We start from the raw sequence: 21942 nt of genomic DNA on the forward strand, positions 1-21942 counted from the left end.
TTGAAGTTGTTTGTACCAGTGATTGGTTCAGACCTTTCTGTCCCCTGGGCTGAAGCACATTTTATGGTATGCAGATGTCACAAACTGATGGTTTAACTTTCTCTAGGAGAGATCAAGTTCACATACATAGAGAACTCTCAGTCAACTTGAGCCAGCATGCAGCAAGTGGGGTCCTTTTTGGACCTTAATGGCATTTCCTGAAAGTTGTGCTGCAGCCGTAAGTAGCAGAGGAATGTAATGTAGTTAAAGAACACTTAAGTTCTTCTTATCTAATTTAGCTATCTCATTATGTAATATTTTCTTATAGCTCTGCACTAGTGGCTTAAAAGCAAACTTGCTCCAGGTTGCTCTGCTGGCTTATTTTAACTGTTGCTACATTTAGATAAGGCTTCGCATAGTTTTCCTTTTTACACCAGGGTGATGTGATCATGGGAGTTTTTGCCCAAACAGTCAGTGGCTGATACGTGAGTATTGTGTGACAAAATGAATAAAGGAAGATCCGTCTGAGATGGCAGGGCTTCAAGCTCTTCTGTTGTCTTACTTTATAAAGGCTCCGGTTAGAGTTGGGCCCTGTAGTGCTGACCTTTTATAAATACCAAGGGAAATATAATGCAGTTCGAGGGCGGTGTGGACTGGAGAAATGGAGAATGAGTTGGATGGAAAACTGGCTGGGTGACTGGGCTCAAAGCGTTGTGCTCAAATGGGGCAAAGTCCAGCTTGTAATTAATGACTAGTGGCATCCCTCACAGATCGATACAGCATCAGTTCTGTTTGGTGTTTTGATTAACAGCCTGGATGATGAGACGTCATGCCTTCTCAGCAAGTTTTTGAATGATTACACTTTGCAGGGAATGGTTAGATACAGTGGAAAACAGCCCTTTTGGAAGGACCTACACAAACTGGGGAAATGGACTGACATTGTGTTAAAGGCAGAGTCATACAAAAGAGGCCAAATAACCCCATACAGCAGTGCAGGATGGGGGCTAAGTGTCTGGAAGACAGCTTTGCAGAAAAGTACCCAGGGGCCGTGGTAGACAGTGAATTGAACATGTGAGGTGAAAGGGAGACCTTACTAATTTGTATGGCTGGAGAAGACAGATCCAGATTCTTCTTGCAGTTTTCCAGTGATAGGATGATGGGCAAGAGGCTCAAGCTGCCATACGAGACATTCAGATTGTGCATGAGGAATGCTTTTTCACCAACTGGACCAGGTTGCACGGAGAGGATGTGGAATCTTCATCCTTGAAAACACTGAAAGTCTGACGGGACAGGTGCCAGAACAGCAGGGTCTGATGGGACCTGCTTTGTGCAGGTGTTTGGGCTGGATAACTTCCAGGCTTTGCTTTCAATTTAAATTATTCTGTGATTCAGGTGGTTCTTTTCAGCCTTTGTTCAAAAAAAAAAAAAAAACAACAACAAATAAATAAATAAGAAAATGCAATGTCTCCCAGCTAAGTTTTTTTAATACTCCTATGATTTTGTGTATTGAGGGATCTAGCTTTGTTTTGAAGATTATTTCTCAAACTTTGTGACTTCACCTAAGACATACCAGTGATATTCACTGCCTTCACACTTTTTATATTTAAAAATGAATACATAACCTTCTGGAATAATCCACAGGCCATTGCCCAGCACAGTGTGAATTACTCTGTTTTGCTTACAGATGCCTGTGGAGAAAGTATGACACTTTATTCATGCTTGCTTAGGTCAGTGTGCTGAGTTTTGTCACTGGATGGCAGTCATATTTATTGTGATTTAAGGTCCCTTCACTATCTGATACTTGAGAGTGACAGCCAGTCACAGTATGACACATTAACATGTCTGGTGCGCATTTGCTGCCAAAGTTGTCCTAACTCAAGATTGGTTTTGCTCTGAACTGAAGATGTGGCAGCCTTAGGAAGAAGTGTGGATTATGGGCTCTCTTCTGTTGTTACCACCAAGCTGATGGGTCAGTCTTGTAATTTATCCTGTTTGTATCAGACTACCTGCTTGCATCCAGCCTTTATTTCGATCATGTGAATTCTGTGGGGGTGAAGATCTGTAAGATAACATCTTTCCTACCTTGTCCTGTAGTAGAAACTGGCAAATTCCCTTAATGACTTCCATTAATTTTCCTTTGGTCTTGGCATACGTTATGTTCTCCCACTTTGAAGGCTACCATTTTGACCTTGTCAGCCTTCTGACGCCTCTTTCCTCAGAGCATCAAGTGCACTTTGGGAAAGCGAGGTCTCTTCCTGTGTTATGCTGCCTGACTCCTGTCAGCAGCTTGGGCTTGGTGTCAGGCTCTATTTCTCAGGTAGTTTTGAAACCACGATATTTATTTCTTCATACTAATTTTCCTCTTTGAAAAATCTACAAAGGAGATGCTTTAGATTTAGTCTACGTTTTCTCTACCTGTTCGCATTCTTAAAATCCCAATGTTAAATTCTTATTTTGTCACTATTTTTTTGTATTTTGTCAGCGATAGCTGTGCACACGCATCTAGCCAGATGTGGATTTAGAAGCTTTTCAATAGCAATGTCTCTGTCTCTGCTTTGTCTTGTTTTTCCAAGTAGAAGTTTCATTGTGGGGTGCAATATCACAGGAATGTGAAAACACTTTTTGGATGCATATCACATTTGAAATTAGGTTTTTGGGAGGATTTCAGTAGCACTAATTTGCTTGTGAACCTGAGCCTCGTTGAAAGTCAAAGGAATTTAAGCTTCAGAGACTATTGGAAAATTAGTGTTACGGTATTCCTCTCTGCCATAGATTTGTTTTCTTATGTGCAGACACTTGCTGATGTATCTCAGCAGCACTGACATTTTATGCTTCCATGTGCCTGGTTGTGTAAAGGAAAACACTGAATCAGAGTAGGAATCTTAGTGAATCTTACTATGATTACAGGGTAATTTAATGAGAAATCAGGCAACATATGAAAGTTTTTTTTTTTTCCTGGATCCAGTGAGTTGTCTACATTAATTTTATAATTTGTTAACAGTAAATTAAAATTTGAAGAGTGGGGCAACTCATCTTTCTTCTGGCTACATCAGGAGATGGACAGTTTCGGTTCCTAAATAAAGGATTTTTGTGGTTTGTGCCATTAGCATATGATCAGGTAGCAGACTCATGGGGTACATGACACGTTCAGGCTGAGCTGTTTGGTTTTCCTTGGAATTCAGAAACCTCAGTCAAACTTTTGCTTTCAAACTATGTTCGTGTATGACACAGCTTTCTGGAGGTAAGTGTTCTGAATTCCCTTCTGTCATGTAGCATATCTTCTGAAGTATTGTGCTCTGATCTTTCCTTAATGTAATGCGATCTTTTCAAAGGGAGAAGAAAGCTGTCAAATTTGTCTAACAGTTGCAAGATAAGCGCTGTTCTTCAGCTTATGATTGTACAGCAATACGAATAGCAGTAATACAGATTCAAGATTTGGAGGGCTGGGCTGTAAAAACAGGGGAATATTCTGTCTGGGGAAAAAAAGGTGCGGATGCTTTTCTTTTTTATTCATGTTTTTAGAGGTGGATCAATTTCTGATTCTGGTTCAGTGGTGGATGCACGTACACAGGTCCTTCTTGCTCTGAGGCAAGAATGGGTAAAACTGGGTAAAATGTCATATTGGGTAAAAAGTCATATTTTATGTTGGTAATGTTTCAGAAGTTAAACATTAGGATGATCAAATATCCCATTAGCCCTTCTGATGCAGGATGCCTGAGAGGCCAATGACATGGTGTGGTCCCAACGAGGAATAACCGTTTGAAGTACCACATCATGGTCCTTTAGATTAATGCCTTTTAAAAATAAAAAGCCCTACGTTTGTTGAGTAGAAATTGGAAGAGTAAGCATACAATTGAGCACTACTTCCTTTGAGTTAGCTGAGAAATTAAAGCTTTTGAAGTATGCTCAACCTTAGTTATATAAATGGAACTGAAGACACGGGGAGGTTGTACCACTTGTTTTTAGATATCTGAGTGAAAATGTCTGTGTTAGGACACTTCTAGACACACAGGGAAGCCTGTTGAGGGATTGTTTAGGGCCATTGTAAATTGGGTTTCTACTCTCAAGCCTCTGAATCCTGTCTCTTTCTTCCATTCCCATACGTTAATTCCCAGAAGACTGGCCTCCCACTTAAGAAACTAGATCAGATGCCTGAAGCTACTGGTTTTAGGTACATTTTCTGACATCTAGATATAATGGTACAGGTGCTTACTTCTTCAGTCACTACTCCCAGATACATAACAGTTGGTAATTGTAGTTGTACTGAAGGGATGTTTTACAAAACTTTTTTCTTTCCTCCAACCCTCTACTAGCCAATATTTGTTCAAAAATACACCTAAGGTTTTGTCAAATGTTCATGGGTATTTATTGCATATTTGAGACTTCTCAGATATTGGGTTAAAATCTCAAGTCACCTGAATTTTGTTCAGGCTTTAGCTCTTAGACCTATGTCATCCTTCTGGAAGGAAACTAACATCATAACATTTGAAGTTTGTTATTTTGAGTGAGTCAGACATACCCTCCAGACACTGAATTCAGCAAAATTCACTTTTTAAGAAATAAAGTCCTCAAATATGTGCTTATGCCATCTTAACGTCTTGCTGGAGCCTGACAGCACTGTGGTAGGTATAGCTATTTTGTGTGACGGTAAGGTTAAATGTAATTATGACACGGCTTATATTATATATCCTCCTTCGAAGACTGGTGCTTGGAAGTCTATGTGTAATTCCTTCTTCCTATGATCAAAGAAAGATGTGCCTTGTGTTTGTAAGACCAGGTACCATTTCGCATTGTGGTATAAAGATCAAGTATCAGCGTGGCACAAGGCTGTCCTGCTGTGAAGACTGCCAGCAGAAACATGATCAGTGAGCTCAGTTTAGTGAGGGCGTAAATGACAATGGAGACAGTACTGAATATAAAATGATTTTCTCCAGATAAAACCCTTTTTTATTTTAACCTTTAGAACAATATAATTAGCTTCTGTGTGTTGTATGAAGGTAGAATGAGAGTAGGTGTTCACTGAGGTGTTGGTTGAAGACATCAGAATAATGGTTTCTTGAGTATGTGACTTCTTTCTAAATCTGACTTTTACTGAGTTGAGTATTCTGCAGTGGCGTGTGCCAGCAGTAGCAGCTTTAACGTTGCATTAAATATATGCTTAGTCATTAAAATTGCTAATTTTGAGACTCTCTTTCACAAGTTCAGCAGCACCCTTTTGTAGCATGTAGATTCTGCATCAGCTTACAGTTCAGACCAATCTCTATGTGATGGTAATGAAAACTAGAAAAACTAGAGAAAAATCTGACATTTCTAAGTCTTCTGACCTATTTTTGTGCACGTGGTTATAGCAGAAAGATGATTATGTTAGTCCTTTAAATTACTTTGACATCCATTGCTATCTGAAGGAGCAGAGAGAGATGTTCATTGAGTATTCCACAGTCTTGGCTGCCTTGTGGTACGACGGGAGTTCCTGGCACTGGGTCTTGTTGTGCCCCTTCTGCTGCACGTACATCTATTCATACATTTATGCAGATCTGTGTCTGCAGTCGCAGGCAGCAGTTTACTGGATGATGTGAGAAATACAGCTTCATGTGAATATGGAGCCAGGCCCTGTCACACTGCCAGGCTTGCTGCTTCTGCTTCCATCAGGTGCTTTACTCGAGACTCTCCTTGCTTCACATCTCTCCTTAAAATCTTCCTCTTTCACTCCTTAAACCTCCTGGTACCTTTGCCAATTACTGTATGCCGTACAAAGTAACTTTTCATACTTTCAGATTTTTAACCGTTTTTCCTCCTCCTGCACTTGTTCCCCTTTCCCAGGTCTGATTTGTGTTGGCAGGTAAGAAGCTCAAGACGCTTCCACAGGGTTAGAGGCACTCCAGGCTTAGGCCACTAAGATGGCTTAAGTACGTATCTGAGCTCTTCAACACATTCATGTTTATCCACATAAATTTGTTTTTCCAGAAAGTTTTAAAATTGCTTTTAAAAATGTTTCTTGTTTCTCAAAAAAGATGGGGAATATCATACACGCGGGGGTCAGGACCTCTGTTGCTACTCACCGTGTATTTTCAAGGTGTTTTATTTTATTTTTTTAAATTTTCTGCCTGTTGGAGGTAATCAGTCTTGGTCATATGTTTCAGCTGTACCAGTTTCTTTGATGTGGATGGTTGTATAATCGCCTGAGCACTGGTGGTGGTGGAGGGGGAGAATGTGCACCCAGCATGGCCCACTATTAGCGCCTTGAGCTCGAATCCTCTGTGAAACAGCGTTCTCATCTACGGATCTGTAGGTGGCTTAAGGCAGTACAACGGCATGTGTCTGCCAAAAGGTGCGATATGCACGGTCATCTCCTGTTCTGTTTGCTTTTGCAGTCGTGCAGTTCTGTGGTCAATCAGATGGGCTTGCTTTTTGTGTAGACAGGGAGTGGGCATTAGGCTAAGGGTGTAGATGTTACTGATCAGGAGATGTGTTGAATAGCAGCTGCCTAAAAAGAGTGGTCCTGCTTCTGGCACATCCTGTGTGCCTGCAGTGAGGCTTTTCTGCCTCATGGCAGGTCAGCTCAAAACGCTAGGCCAGCAGAAAAACTAAACACAGGATATGGTTCTGCTTTTGCTAGTTTGTCTCACTGGCTCACCTTCCACAAGCTCAGCGCTAGTCAATGCCAGCGCAGGAGCAGAAGGTAAGATGGAGGAACGGGATCCCTGCTTGTGTCACCAACCAGCCTCAGGCTGATTAACTGTAATGCTGGACCTCATTCGGAGAGAGGTGTCTGTAGTTTAGCCTCTGTGTTGGGAAGATGTCTCAAACAGCAGAGTCTGCATCAGCACGATCTCTGGCTGGCTGAGAGCAGCCCAGAGGTGAGTATGTGTTGAAAGAAACCCTCTGCTTGAACTGCTGCCTTCACCTCGGTTGGCATCCCTGCCCGCAGGGTACAGGACGGTGACAGACATCAGGTGCGTCAGTTCTGATTTCCCTGAGCTGTCATTTAGGGACACTTGGGTGGCGATGCCAGTTCGCAGGTTCTGCTTTCCTTGCTCGTGGCTGTTTCTTGCCCTCCCCATTGTGCTGTCAGAGCTGCCCGGAGGTGCGCTGCAGGATCAGTCCAGTGGGCAGCGTTGTCTGCAGGTAGTCTGCTGGTGTAACTGGGAACGGGCTGATACATTGCAGCACAGGGGCAAGAGTGAGTGTCTGGGAGGGCAGGGCAGAGGGAAAGGGGAAAACAGAGCTCTTTAATCCTTTCTTCCCCTCCAAATCCTTATATTTTAAAAGTCTGGGCTCATTTTCAAGCCTATTTAAACTGGTATCTGAAGGTTAACTCTGGTGAGTTTGGATTTTTAACTTTGATCTTGTAAAGGTACAGGAGAGACTGAAAATGTTTTAGCTGTAGGAGGTGGCTCCAACTTGGCAAAAATAAAAAATACAAAAAGTCTATCCAAGAAAAGCAAGTTGTTTCCTTTACATGGATGGGTAAGAAGTGGTGTGTTTAGGAATCTACTGAGTTCGTGTCTTGAATGCTTACCTTACTTGTTTGACATTCATGAACGCTTTGGATCATCTGAATAAGAATTTAGAAAAGCAGATCTTGAAATCTGCTGCAGACCTTTGATAGCATGGGTCTAACATAGTCCATTCTGGTAAGATTCCCTGAGATGACTTCTTGAGAACTATGTTAATAATGAATGCATAGATATAGTACACTGAGTAGATCTGCTTCTTTCAATTTTTTAGAGTTGAAACCCCTGAGGAAAAAATACTTTACAGGAATTGGCAGTGCAGTTTAACATTACTTCTGAGTGTGGGGGCACACCAGCAGCTCAGCCTGACCTAAGCCTGGGCTGTCACTGAATGGGGCAGTCCCACTTCTCTCATTCTCCCCTGGCCACATGTTCCTGCCTGCTCTGATAGCCCCTATTGTATTCTTTCTCCCCTTTCCAAATGGACATGTGTTGATTTGATTTACCATGCAGTTGCTAGAACATGAGAACTTGTCTGAGGAGGGGCAAAAACATGTAAAAAGGGGTTTTGAGTGCAGAATTGCTCCTGTCTTAGGCTGGCTTAAATTAGTCATGAAACTGCACCTTGCTTGAAGGTAAAAGATGGATACTTCAGATGCTGAAAGGCTATTTTTCTTCCCTAATGTCCAAGTAATATCTAAGAGTAGTTATATTTGAAACTATAGTGATAGAAACTTTAAAAAAAATTGAGCTTGGGGAGCTGATGTTACATCCTTGAATGATGTAGCTTTCTACAGGGGAAGATGAAGATGTCAGCAAGGGTTAAAAGAGTAACACTTTTATTTAATGTATCATACATATGACATGATGGACAGATAATGTGCATTTTTTGGTCACATTTTTTGTGAGAATTTTCTTTGTGGTACCTGAATTTCTGCTTCTGGTTAAATGTATGATATATTTGCTATTAAAACAGAGATTGCGTTTCATGAAAGTAAGTCACAAAGTGAATTGTAAAGCTTGTGTATTTGATTACTGGTGGATGAGAGGAACAGAATTGCACAGCTGCAAAGCTTGAAAAAAAGATTTGAAAGACCATTGGCAGTGAGTACCAGAAAATGAGTTGTCAGACTTGTCTTCTGGTCTCCCATCTGTTGTGTTTGCTAAACCTTGATTTCAAAATTAACATGTTATGATGTGTCTGAATAAGAACCACTGCCTGTTTGCAAGAGGAGAAGCTTTGGAAAAAACTGTGGCCCTACTTGCCAGGAAAACTCTGCATCCCATACCTTTGTCCCCAGAAAGCTTTCGAGCCAGACAGTAGATACACACTTGTAATACATCAAAAAATCAAATAAAAAATTCAAAGCTAAATAAATACAGTTAGGAAGTTCTCTTATTAGGGAATGTAGGAAATCATTAGCACCGAAGAAGAGCTTCATGGAGCTGTTATAATTTAAAGAGGCAAGATAGCGTGATTTCTTTTTTTGTTCCCTTCAGTAATAACAGGAAATAAAAGGGGAACTAAAATTATAAATACAGACTGATACAAGTTAAGAGTTACTTGATTAAATGAGAGCTATTACTGTGCGTTTATGTGGCTCTTTAAAAAAAAAAATCAAGATTTGTTTGAGAGTATTCCTCTTTCCAGTTTTTAAATAAACATTGACAGCCACTGCAGGAATTCTGCCCGAGTGTCCTGCTGGAAAGAACATGGAGAAAAGCTTTGTGTAGTAATAAGGCAAAATCCCTACTGCATTTATTTTCCAGTCTCTCCTGTCTGATGTATATGATCTTGTTTCATAACAAACTGCTGTGACTTATTTGAGGTATTCCAAATACGTGCTTCCAAATAAAGGCTTCCAAATAAATGTCATCAGACTTTTGGCTTAATAATTGTTTTGCTCAATCTTTTTTGCTCAATCAAAAAAAAAAAAATTTGCTCAATGAAAAAAAAAAAAAATCTTCAGTTGTGAGAAGCAGTGTGCTCCATAGACGTGCAGTGTACTTTAAAAAGTAAGTCACTTTTGAGCAAACTTGCTTTCAAGTAAATGTGAACCTTTTATCAGTCCTGTAAGTTTGCCCCTTTCCTTTATTTCTTAATAAAAATTGTCTTATCCATCTGAAAAATACCTGGATTTTTCATAGATGGGATTGATAAAAGAGTTTAAACAAAGTCTTTTGGGCATGATAATTTCCTGTTGTTCAAGGATCTGAAATGGAATTTGTTAAATGGCATAAACCCCACGATTACAGCAGAGTGTAATCTCATGGTGCTATATTATTGGAAGCACTTACACAAGGTGAGTGTAGGATAAGAAGTTTTGTGTGTGTTCTATACCTGTATCAAATGATACCCTATCTAGATAACCTCTGTAACTAGTTTTAACTTTTACAGAATACCAAACAATTCCGAACATTTAAAACATTTAACATTAAAATAGAGTTTAAATTTAACATTTAAAATAGAGTTTTTGTGCTCCAAGGTCATTTAAAATGCTTCAAACATCACAAGCAGGCTCAGATTGCCTTGAAAAATGTGTGGATGCTGGCATTTACCAGTACAGACTTGTGACTGGTCGTGTGAAATGCCAAACACCTTCGTTGCTTTTAAGATGGATTTTTATGATTCCTTGAAAGAATTAGTAGTGTGGGATCTCTGTAGTAGCAAGGGGCTCGGCTTGTAGGACAGAGAGATGTTGAACAGAAGTAAAAAATGTTCTTTCTGTCACTGTTGGATTCTTTTAATACGTGGCTGCCTCGACCCCTCAGTGCAGTGGGAGTTTCTGTTCTGCATTTGCCTGTGCACCAAGTGAAGCTTGCTTGCCTGAGCTACTGCTCTGCCACAGCTGTCTCTCTGATGTCACCTTGGACAACAGAGAAGGAGAGAAGTCTCAGTGGTGGTCTGCACCAGAGCACGTGGATTTCAGCAGGGCCGCGCGTTCAGTAGATCCCAGGAGCTCTCCTGAGGTTTTACATCTGCAGGGTCACAGCTGTCGCCTCGTTTTGAGGACTGATAGATGTAGGAGCTGCCCTGCAGGTGACCCGCTGTGCGTGTGAGTACTGCAGTCCAAGATGTTCAGTGTTTGCTCTTGTTAATGTGACTGAATGCATTTATGTGTGCATTGAGCGCAAGGGGACTCAGGGACAAGGGAAGGTCAGAATCTGCTGTGTGCGTTTCTGCCTGTCCTCTGCTTGGCGAGAGGAACTGCATAAAAGTTTTACCTCAATGATGAACTGTATTATAAAGCTTTTTCAGGATGTACGCTTCCCTTGGAATGTGCTTTAGCTGGCAAAGTAAGTGTTTTTCAAGTAAATGCTCAAGCGGCTATCTCTAAAAGCACATACACTTTTTTATGCATGAGATTTTTGTTTTAATAATGGCTGTTCTTTTTGACTGCATTTGCACACATTACTGCCTGTGGTTCCATGTGGGAGCATTAAAAAATCAAATAACCGTTCCTTCTTATATTTCCTTTTGTGTTAGTAGCAAGGTAAATTCCAGTTACTGTTGAACCCACTTCTTGCTCAGATTATAAATGGTGTTTTTCAACACATATAATGGAAAAATATTACCCATCTAAATGATGATCCCAGTGAAAAAAAGAAACCTGACAATGTTGCTGTGTCAGAAGGTAGTTCTGGCTCATGTTAGATCCTGAATCTTGGAGATTTTAATGCAGCTCATTTGAAAAAGATTTAATCCTTCATACAGTATGGTCAATAAATGTCTCCTCTGTCCACAGGAGAGCAGTAAGTCTAACTACCCCTTTCAGAAGACTTTTTTCTACAAGTTCTGTAGTAAGGACACTAAGCTGCAGGTTTAAGAACATGGTTATGGATTTGCATATGGTTATGTTCAGGACCAAATGAGACAGTGGACCTCAGCATGTGCACACATTTAGCGCACTACATAGACTTGGGTTGTCAGACATCCCTTGGATATTTTTAAGTCCTCCATTAGTGACTTCAGCCGTGATTGTTTATGCTGTCTCAGTAAGCACCTCAAATATTTGGGCTAAGTCACAGGTCATCTGTCACACATTATCTGTGATTATGAATTACATGCAAAGGTACCTTTCTTGGGGTGGGTGAGAAACTGTTTCAAGGCAAAGCTTTTAAGCAGTGAAACAGAGATCTGGTGTTCATTCTTGACCTGCTGCTGTCTGTGAGCAAGGTAAGTAATGCTGGAAGCGTTTAGAAAAGGAGAGGTTGGCATATTTTCAGAGGTGGCATTGTATATTGTATCTTTTTTTCCTGTGCTCCAGCGCCAACCAACTTGATGGCTTTCTGCTGAACTTGCTCAAGCTGGGGGTCCCAAAGCTGGATACGGGACTCCAGATGTGGTCTGATGAGTGCTGAGTAAAGAGGGATAATCATTTTTGTCAACACCTGGCTGTGCTTCTGTTGATACAGCCCAGGATGAGATGCTGGTGACCTTGTCCACCTTGCTGGTGGCTTGTGTTCAACTTGATATCTTCCAAGACCCCCAAGGTCTTCTCAGCACAGCTTCTCAAGGCAGGCAGCCCCTAGCCTGGACCATTGCAAGGTGAGGTCTGCTGCTGGGACTGAATACACGTTGTCTGTTGTGATAATGCTTTTTAAAGAGAATTAAAGCTTACTCACTGTGCATAAAATATTCCTTCTTGACAGTGTTTGGCAGAGCTACCTCTGTTCTGTGTTGGAATAACAATTTAAAGTAGCATTAGCGAGCCGTCATTCACATAGTAATGTTTCTGGATAATAATGTTTCTGTTTCAGAAGCAGTGCTGGCTTACCTAGCTTTAACAAGGCACGTACCTGGATGGTCTGCCACTGTAGAGCCATGCTAACAGTAGTCAGGGTTTCCTTTGCTGAGGGGCGGATGGCCTGATGGTGTTTGGGAAATGAGCAGAATGCATTTCCATAGCCTCTGAGTTACACTATCTATGGGAAGAACAAATAGGGGCCCACAGGGGAGTAAACGCTGTCTCCAGTGAATGAATCCTCATTCTCCAGGTAAAGCAGTGATATCACGAATAAGTACCGTGTTTCAGCTGTGGAATCTAGGGCAAATGAGATAATGCAGGAAGAAAATAAACCTTTGTAATTTTGAATGCAGTGATGTCCGTAAAGGGTTTCAGAATTGCTTGCTCTTTCTCCAACAAGGTGAAGCTTTTAAAAAGCCTTGGATGAGAAGTCCTCTTAGAGGAATGAAGGTCCTCCATAAGACAGCAAATATCTACTTTATTCCTTCAGACTAAGAATTTCTGCCAAGTGTCCATGGTCTAAAAGGCCTTGGTATGGGCAATTTATTTTACTATTTGATTCTTTTGATGACATCCATCTGAGCTCTTCTGGGTGTTCTTACTCACCAAGATCAAAGTACCTCAAAGATGTGTTACATATTTGATCACTCATCAGGAGAGCTGTTTTTGCAGCACTTTGTAAATAGCTTTGTAAGGCTCAGGAAGGCTGCTCTGAGTCTCACTTTGCTCGATCTCCCTTTGGAGACTTTCTTTCAAATCATTCTTATCAGCAAGCATCATGCAGCTGTAATCTGTTTGTTTGCTTTGTCTTGACAAAACGGTGCTAAAGACTTGCTCAAAATCATTTTGTTGTGTGGTGTCAGACCTTCATCCAACTCTCACTTTGCTTTTCTTCCCAGATCAGATTCAGGCACTGCCCATGCTGCAGTGACTCACGTTCAGATTCTGCTTCATGAGTTGCTGGTGTAGCCTGGACTTTTAAAATGCCCAAATCACCTTATATCATCAAAGATGATCAAAATGCATCTTGCTGAATTATCAGGTGGTGGGTCTTATAAACATCAATGCGTAATCTATTAAAGGAATCCAGCAACTATTGCATATCACATTGTTGCTTCTGGTCAGGATTTTTAGTGTGTTTTCCATCAAACTGTAAAAATGACAGTTCTTGGTGCTACTACTCTTGGTTTTATTCTCTGTTTAGTTAAATACTTGGTTCATCTCATGGAACAAAAGGTAGTCAAGGATCCTAACATACGGATGTTGATGTTCTCATATATATAATCATAGAACGGCCTGTGTTGGAAGGGACCTCAAAGATCATCTAGTTCAGATCATCTAGTAATATATGATATTTTCCCTATTTAATACAGTTAAGAGAGGGACTAAGGGAAAGGTTATAACATGTTTTTTGTTTGTTTGTTTCCAAATATAGTAAAAGAATCAAGAATTCTTGTTCAAAAACACCCATCCAGAAAAAATGAAGGCTGGACAAACTCAGTTTTCTCAGCTTCTACTAAGAGCATGTGTGCCAGCCCTGACCATCCTTCGTGACGGCATCTGTAGCATCATTATTGTCTGGGATTTTCCACTATCCAGAATACCTTCGTTCTTCCATTACATAAGATAATGGAGAGTTGATTGTATTCGGATCTTACTCGCGGAGTATTTTAAGGATATCTGGGATAATTGAATGTGACAAGTCCTTTGGTACTGAATTGTTATCTGGACTCCCAAACAGATGCAATTGAATAGATCAGGTTTATGGGTCACTTGTAGACTCCATCAGAACCAGACAATGCTTCAGTTCCATATTCAAATGGGAAATAGTTGGAGGTGGTTGGTTTGTGTTGGTATTGTGTTGTTTGTTTTGTTTGTTTGCTTTTAATAGAAAAGGAAGGATTGTGACACACATTGATGAGTCAAACCAAACACAGACGGAAAGATGAGGAGAGCAGGGCTGGGGGAGGAGAGAGTAACCACGCTTGATGCATTTTTTGAACTTTCTTTTAGAATCTTGCTGTCACATGAGGAATGTCTTATTAGCTTTAGAAAACGCTTCCTTATTTTATGCATTACAAATGCAGTTCCATTGTAAGTTAAATACCCTGTTTCAGTATCACAGTATTTCATTTGCAGATAGGTCCTTAATCTATATGGTATTTAAAGATGAGTGACAGTGATTAATTTGGGTAAATACTGTGTAGGAGGTTGGGTTTTTCATTTAAATATCTTGATGCAGTTACATAATTGTTTCAAAGACCTGGGCACAAGATTGGAAATTAAAATTTAAAAATTTGCCCTAAGACGAACTCCTACAGGATTTAAATTTTCAGATTAACAGGTGAATGTTTTATATTATAAACTGCTTAGAGTTTAAATCTGTGCTGAATATCAAAGCCACCTGTCTCAAACAAGCAGACAGTACACCTCCATCTCCACATTAACCTCACATCAAAATCCATCGGGTTTACTGGGTAAAGGGTAGAATACTCTGCTTTTCATGAATTGAAAGTAATAATAGGAAAAGTAAGGGTGTCACAATGGCCTTTGGTTTCACAAATTACATTCTAAGCGTGAACAATTCTATTGATTATTGTTCTCTTTGAGGCCTGGTTTGTAAACAGTCAATTAATGGCATCACCAGGACAAATGGGTCTTACTGGTTTAAGCAATAGGGATATTGCCTTGCGTGATACCTTGTTGCAGTCCTAATTCATTCATCTCTCCACATCTGATAAAGTTTTTAAGCTAGTTAAAGTCTCTCTCTGTAGAGCTGCAACCTGTCTCTAAAGATGAACTGAGAATGGTGCAGGTTTGGGCTGTTTTAAAGGCTGATAAAGGGGCTCAGCTTGGCAGGAGGTTAGCGTGACATGAAATAAAATACGTGGCGTGTTTCTGAACTACCAAGACATAACATTTAACCACACCAATTACTTTACATTCTTTCCATAATACCTGAAGCAACAAGCACTGTGGTCTGCTAGCACATTCTAGTCATTTGGGTTGTGAGAAGATGTGGCTCGTGGGATGTCAAGCTCTTGAGAAATGCTTACTGGGGATCTAGAAATGGCACTGCGAAACTGGAGCTGGTGAAAAGTATCTCCTTGCTGAGGTTATGTGCATTGTGAGGACGTGTGTCCTCATTGTAGTGAAACGGGTAACTGGCTGGATGATGGAAGCAGCATCTGACCGACTGGAAAGGAGACATCAGTGGATTGCATCCTGCTGGGTTATTGACGAGAGGGCTCTCCTAATCGCCTTGATGCCTTACACTCTTAATCTTAATATTATACTTTTTTATCCAGTGCAAAATTAATTCAGAGTTTACTGTTTGTGAATCACTTAGGAAATGTATTTGGAATCTTCTTTGACTTCAGGTTTCTAATGCAAAATATATCATTACTAGTTTGCAGTAGTTGTTTTATTCAGTTTTTAAATGCTAGGGATGATTTTGCTCTCCACTCTTATCTCTAGCCACATCACTGGTTTATTAAGTATCTTCTGTTATAAGGCACTCTTTGATGCATAGTTTTGACCAGACTGTAGTTGACATATTAATTTTGTGGAAGGATTAAATTAAGAATTATTTTTATTGATTGATTGTCAGACTAGTAAATAGATGCATCATTTGCTAATGAACTACTGGATCATCAGGTGTAGCGGAGGTGCTAGTAACCAAAACTGGAACAGGAAGTAATCTGGGATAGTTTGGATAGTCCAGACCATGAAAATGAGAGATGAGATTGAGAGGAATACAGAAGGGAAATTGCATACAAACGCATTTGAGGCCGTGCTTCTGCCCACTCTCTGCTTGAGGATGTTCTTGCTCCCTCGCTTCGGTGGTGTCACTGTTCATGCAGGTCAGATCAGCTTACGGTGCTGGCTGCACCTCACCCCTTAAAATAAAAACAAATTATCTGAAATGGGATGACATGGAGGGAACACACCATTTAAGTGTGTATTTACGGGTGCTTGTGTCTTGTGAGGAGTCCCATAAAATCAGTATAAGAGACAATTAGGGATTTCATAGATCAAAAACAAGGTTGGAAACAATATGGAACTGAACAGATTTAAAAACTTGATAAAGGTGGGGGCAGAGACTCAGAAAACAAAGACTGAAGGTTTTGTGTTCTTGGGTGTGGGTTTTTTTTTTGTTTGTTTTAGTTTGTATGCCTGCAGCTGCTGCCCTTGCTATCACAAAGGCAATAGCACTATGTCTTCATAGTCAAGTGCTGCCATATTTTGCTTAGTGTGACCCTCCGTTTGCACTGTGTGGTGGTGGTGACAGGCAGTGTCGAGAGCGTCTGGCAAGCAGGGTATTTTGTGGGGTTCCTGGTGGTGTGTGTGCTGCGGTTTCAGGAATAGCTTCCTCAGCAGCAGAGCTGGAGCAGCCCTATAGATGTGCTGCATGGTAAATCATTACGAGATGGGTGTGTGTGTAGCTGACGATCTTGATTTTTCATCCATATCAGTTCTCCAATATAGTTTACCCTGTATCTACATAAATACTTGCATTTACACTGTGGAGTGTGGAAAGTCTAGCTCTGTGTTCAGACTTCCTTCTTATATTCTTATCCGTCTGGTTGATGACACACAAGAACGCAGTTTTAAGCTTTTTAGTCTTCCGTGCTCTGTTCCCCCTTCTCACTCTGTGTTCCTGCCTTTGCCATTGTATGTAAGTGCATATGGTAAATGAGATAGATGTACTGTACAGCATGTGTTGCAAATCACTGTCTTTTGCTTTAGCTTTTACCAGATTCGTGCGTCTATGAAAATTCCTCCAAGAATTCCACACAAGTTAGAAGCTAGTTTGTTACACGCAACTGGTAAGTGCAAAGCCTTTTAGTAAGCGAGGCCGTTATCTCGACTTGTTGATTAAGGGAGCATCCTTTTTGTCTTGTATTATTATAACTAATATAAAAGTGATTTCATTTTGTCATTGACACAACTGAAATGTAAATTATTTCATGGCGACCTGCTGAAAAATTACTTGGTTTGTAGCAATGAGACTCAAAAGTTGATTGCAGAATTTGTGTTACTGTATTTCCTCTGTTAATTCTCTTTGCTGGTAGTGAAACATGGTGGTTCCTTTATGTTAATATCTTCTGTTTTTTCCACTGATATGCTCGGTCTTCTTATGTTTTGGACTAAGGATACTAAGGACAGTTCTCATTTAACTAGATATCCTCAAAGTAGTGGAGTACTTCAGATACAAACAATTATATAGATTGCTACTTAACCGCCTCCCCTTTCTTCCCCTCCAAGAAGTCTCTGAAAGGATCCAGTCTTGCTGTTTTCAAACTCGCTCTCTTGCTGTCCAGCAGCAAAATTGATTTAAGTTCCTGCACAGAATTAGCTACACCCTCTTCCCTTTTTTATCCTCCTTCCCCCCTACCTTTTCTCCACACTTCCCCCCCATTTTTTCCCTGTACTTGACCTAGAAAGCAGAACTGCCTTTTGGTTTCTTTGTTGAGGCAAGTTGAACTGGAGAAACCTGTTAGCGCTCTTCTAGTTCTGTGAAGCCCACACCTCACTGTGCTGTAGAAATGTGAAAAATGGAAATGAATGAAGTTTTCAAGTGGCAGATGAATTTCTTGGAATTGCCAGGTAGAAGGACCTGCTGCAGTCTGAGAAAATGGGATATAAAACTGGGATACTCAAACCTGAATTTTTGACACTGTTTTAAAAGTAACTGGGAGAAGAACCACAATTTAGACACTGAATTTTAGTCAAGCTTCTTGCATATTTATGTTTGCTTTGATTTATGTGAAGTAAATAAATAATTCTTACAAACCATGGCTATTCCATTTCAATGTCAAAGTGTGGCGTTGTTGAGGGAATTTAGCTATGCTAAACTGATCCTTTCACTCTAATAAGACATATTTTTTAATAGCATCGCTTAATGATGCTTAATACTGCTAAAAGAATGTTTTTTTCCATTTCATGGTATATTTTAGAACAGTCCAGTTAATTTCAGAAAGCTGCAATCTTGTTAATAAATTCTGTGACGTGTTAGCTCTTTGGTCGCTCATTACTAGGCGTAAGCATTAAAGGCTGCAATTTGACAGGAGTTAAGATGAGCGGTGCTGTCAAAACAAATCGGCCTGTGGTTCCCCCAGCTGCTACTCTTTACCTTCGTATTGCTCCATGCACTGTATTGACACAAGTGTCTGATTTGGCCTGGAAAGCCAATTGGGAAACTCAGTTCAGTTCAGATAAGCAACCATTTCACAAAAATACAAACCCTCCAAACCCAAAAACTGGGGTTCCTTTCAGTTCAGTCTCTCAGTTTGTGCCACAGCAGCTTGTGTCCTTCTCCCCACTTTAGTCAATGAAAGAGTGGGTATGGCTGCTTTTTTTTTTTTTTTTCCAGTTAAATGCATGTTAAGCTACAGCTTTGTTTTTTTTTGGTGGTAAAGATGCCACTGCAGTATTAGCTTTTCCTCTTGTGGATTTGGTTGTGCTTTATTTTGCTGAGGACCTCTGCCTTCCGTTTGTTTCAGCTGCTTGCTGAAAATAGCAGAATGGGGAGCGGTAGGTTTAGGTCTGTAGGTTTAGCTGTAGGTCTTTCCTTCTTGAGAGCGATGGGTTGTGTTGGCCAGGTATTTCTTCCTATACTTTTCTACCTGTCTGTTCTGTTTTCCTAATGCTTACCTCTTTTAAATCCCATTCCTTTTGACAGAGTCATGGTTTTCCCACTCCAGTCCAAGTCATCTTGCCTAGCTAGTTCTAGCTCTCCCTAGCCTGTCCACAAGTCACCAACAGTTTCCTTACCCTAGCTGTGTTTTCCCCTCACCTGCAGACTCTCTGATCTAATTCTTCCTTTTATTTCCCCAGGTTAATTGTACGTGCTCATTTGTTCCCTGCTTCCTGTTCATCCTTCAATCCTGTTTCTCTTTCCTTTACTGCTTCTTCCATCCCTTGCCCAGTCCTTCCCACCTTTTCATAAGGTCCTGTGCTTATTCAAATCCATGTTTCATCCATTTCTATTTCCCGTGTCCTTTAGTAGTTCCCTTGAGTTACTGCAGACCCAGGACATGACAGTGTGTGTCATTACAGTGGTGGTACGGCAAGCCGTTTGCCTTAGGCCCGGACTTGAGAATGTCTCCTGGCATTCTTGTGACTTGAAGGGAAATGGAGGAATCCTCTAGGAAGATAAAAGAAAAACTTAGGTACTTGCAGTCTGTATGAGGTTATTTCTTATTTGAGGTTCTTCTGTACTCCTTCTTCTGTAAGGCAGTTTAGAAACGAGATGACCATGTTCACAGGTTCACAGCACAAGAATGAATTCAGTCCCCACTGTTTAATGTGAGACCTCGATTCCCAGGTAGATGTGGCTCAGCCTGTTCCTGGTGCTCGCTTTGCCTCTTCTCCTTTTCTCTCACTTCTGAGGATGCAGTTTCACGTTACTCTCAAGTCAGCAGAACCGAGAGCTATAACTCACAGAGTTGGACGGCACATAGGAAGCTGACCTTGGCCATGTGTCTCCATTACTTCTTTTCTATCAGAATGCAGTGGCAGAATCCCTTCTGCTGATGGTGTGTGGTTCTGTCAGATTACACATAACGTGAAACCATGCCCTCTCTGCCCTTCACCTGCAGCATGTGGCAAGGACTGATGCAAGGTGAACGTGCCATTATTTAGGGGAATTGCCATTTAATGATTCATCCTTTGTAGTTATTTTGTTCAAGAGACCTAAATCAATGATGCATATGAAAGCACTTCAGCAAAAAAATGTATTTTTACTGGTTTCTAGTTTCTGTTGGAAGTTTGAACAATAATGAGGGTTATAGAGTGGGAGTGTTTGCAATACAGACTCGGGCAGTGATTTTCTGTCAGTGGTCAGTAGACTCCAAATCTATGAAGTGCCAACTTTGCAGATGTCTTTTTCTTTTGTGGACTCATTTGAAGTGATTGATTAAAAAGAATCAAAATGTTTTAAAAAATGTTTCTCGCTCCCATTTACACAACTTATCAGACTCTGTGCTCTGAAAGAGGTTAATGTTGTTGAGGCTACTTGTTGAGGAGTGATAAGAAACTGTCGATGTTTCTGTTGACTTTGTTCTTCCAAATTCCGCCTTCTTTTATGTGTTGTTTCACAGGGTAGTGGCCATCATCATATTTCCTGTGTGATAACCCTTGGATAGTAATTATGGCTAAATACTTCCTCAGTAACTTTTTAAAACTACTCCTTTCCTCATTTCTTCCAAAAGTCTTTTGACCTTTCTTGGCAATGGATTCCCTAACCATATATCACACTCTTGTGAACTCTTCGTGATGAACAGCTTCTGAACTGAAAGCAGAAGTATGTATCATCCTGAGCAGCAAACATAAGGTTCAGGTGATACACTTGGAACTAGTCTGGCCAGAACAGTATGCAAAGATCTGGAAGGAAAGGAGGAACCACCACTGTTCTTGATTAATTCAGTGGAGTGATATATATCATTTAACCTCTTTGCCTCATTGGTAGTTAATTCTGAATTCTTAGTGCGGTTAAACCTTGTAAAACAACACAAATGGTGAATGAAACAAGACAGATTTCAGGGTTTTTATTAAAATTTCTGATGCCTAGAGCGTTTCACTCTAGTTTGGAACAAATTAGATTCTTCAATCTAGAAATTGTATTGAAAGTAAATTACATTGAAAAATATTGATAAAGCATTACTTAGAAACAAAGTGCTTCCCTTCAAACTCCAGTAGTTGCTGACTGAAATGGAAAACCACAGATACTGTTGATGTTATGGTTTTAATTGTGGTCATGGAACTGATAGTAATGGTAAATTCACTTATTAGCTGCTCTGGAGTTGCCAGATGCTAGGCCAATAATATTAATACTTGTTTCTTTTTTCAGGTGCAGATCTTGCCTTTCCTGCTTCAATCCATGACAATATAGTTTGCAGTAAAACATTTCAGATTCTTTACAAAAATGAGGAAGTGTCGGTGAACGATGTGATGATTTTCAAAATAAAAATGCTGTTAGATGAGAGGAAGGTAATCTGTCAACCAATTTAACTATATTCAGATACTTAAATCTTTGTTATGTACAGTTTGGATTAGTATAAATAAGGGACATGAAAAGATTTCACAATTCCACAATTTCTTTTTAGATTGAGGAGTCTCTTAATGAAATGAATTTTCTGCTAACATTAGATCTACACTTCACGGATACAGACTATTCGTAAGTTTAAATATAGAAGATTTTATTAAAGCAACAGCATATGTTAACTTTTTAAACTAATTAAATCTGTGGTATATATAGATGCACTGTGTTCATATTAGACGTATATGAGAGTACGAAAGAAATCCAACACTGAAGTCTGTTAAGATTTCATAACTAGTTTGACTCATTATGATTTTTCTTTTTTTTTCTCCTCTGAGGCAGATATTATTACATTCAAAAGTATAGACCAATGCTATATTGTTATCTGCATCAGTTATTAATAACTCGCTTGCATGTTGCACCTTGAATGTGGTCACTGTAATTGTATGTGTTTGTTTTTTTTCTTCTTAGACCAGATGACCTGAGCACACTACAGCCAATTAGTAGCCGAACTTTAAAGTTGCACTTTAACTTACACCGGGGCCTTCACCATTACGTCAATGTTATGTTTGATTACTTCCACCTTTCCGTCATATCGGTTATAGTCCATGCTTCTTTGGTTGCTCTGCATCAGCCCCTGATAAGGTAATCTCTTGTTAATAAAATACAAATAAAGTATTGGGTGTCCAAATGGAAACGTTATGAGAACTGAATACTT

The 21942-nt window shown here is 40.1% G+C and overlaps 1 protein-coding gene across 6 annotated transcripts in view; it reads left to right on the forward strand.

Moving 5' to 3' along the window:
- Window positions 1-21942, forward strand: part of FAM135A (family with sequence similarity 135 member A) — an 82589-nt gene that overhangs the window by 19029 nt on the left and 41618 nt on the right. For all 6 annotated transcript variants that reach the window (XR_007707963.1, XR_007707962.1, XM_035542918.2 and 3 more), the window contains 4 exons: window positions 16931-17010; window positions 21036-21175; window positions 21292-21362; window positions 21696-21869. Coding sequence is in view for 4 of the 6 variants with exons in the window: in XM_035542918.2 (XP_035398811.1) it covers window positions 16931-17010; window positions 21036-21175; window positions 21292-21362; window positions 21696-21869 (465 nt within the window). In the remaining 2 variants the exon portion in view is untranslated. The remainder of the gene's footprint in view (window positions 1-16930; window positions 17011-21035; window positions 21176-21291; window positions 21363-21695; window positions 21870-21942) is intronic.

The sequence above is a fragment of the Cygnus atratus genome, chromosome 3 (genome assembly GCF_013377495.2).
Source record: "Cygnus atratus isolate AKBS03 ecotype Queensland, Australia chromosome 3, CAtr_DNAZoo_HiC_assembly, whole genome shotgun sequence".
Taxonomy (NCBI): domain Eukaryota; kingdom Metazoa; phylum Chordata; class Aves; order Anseriformes; family Anatidae; genus Cygnus; species Cygnus atratus.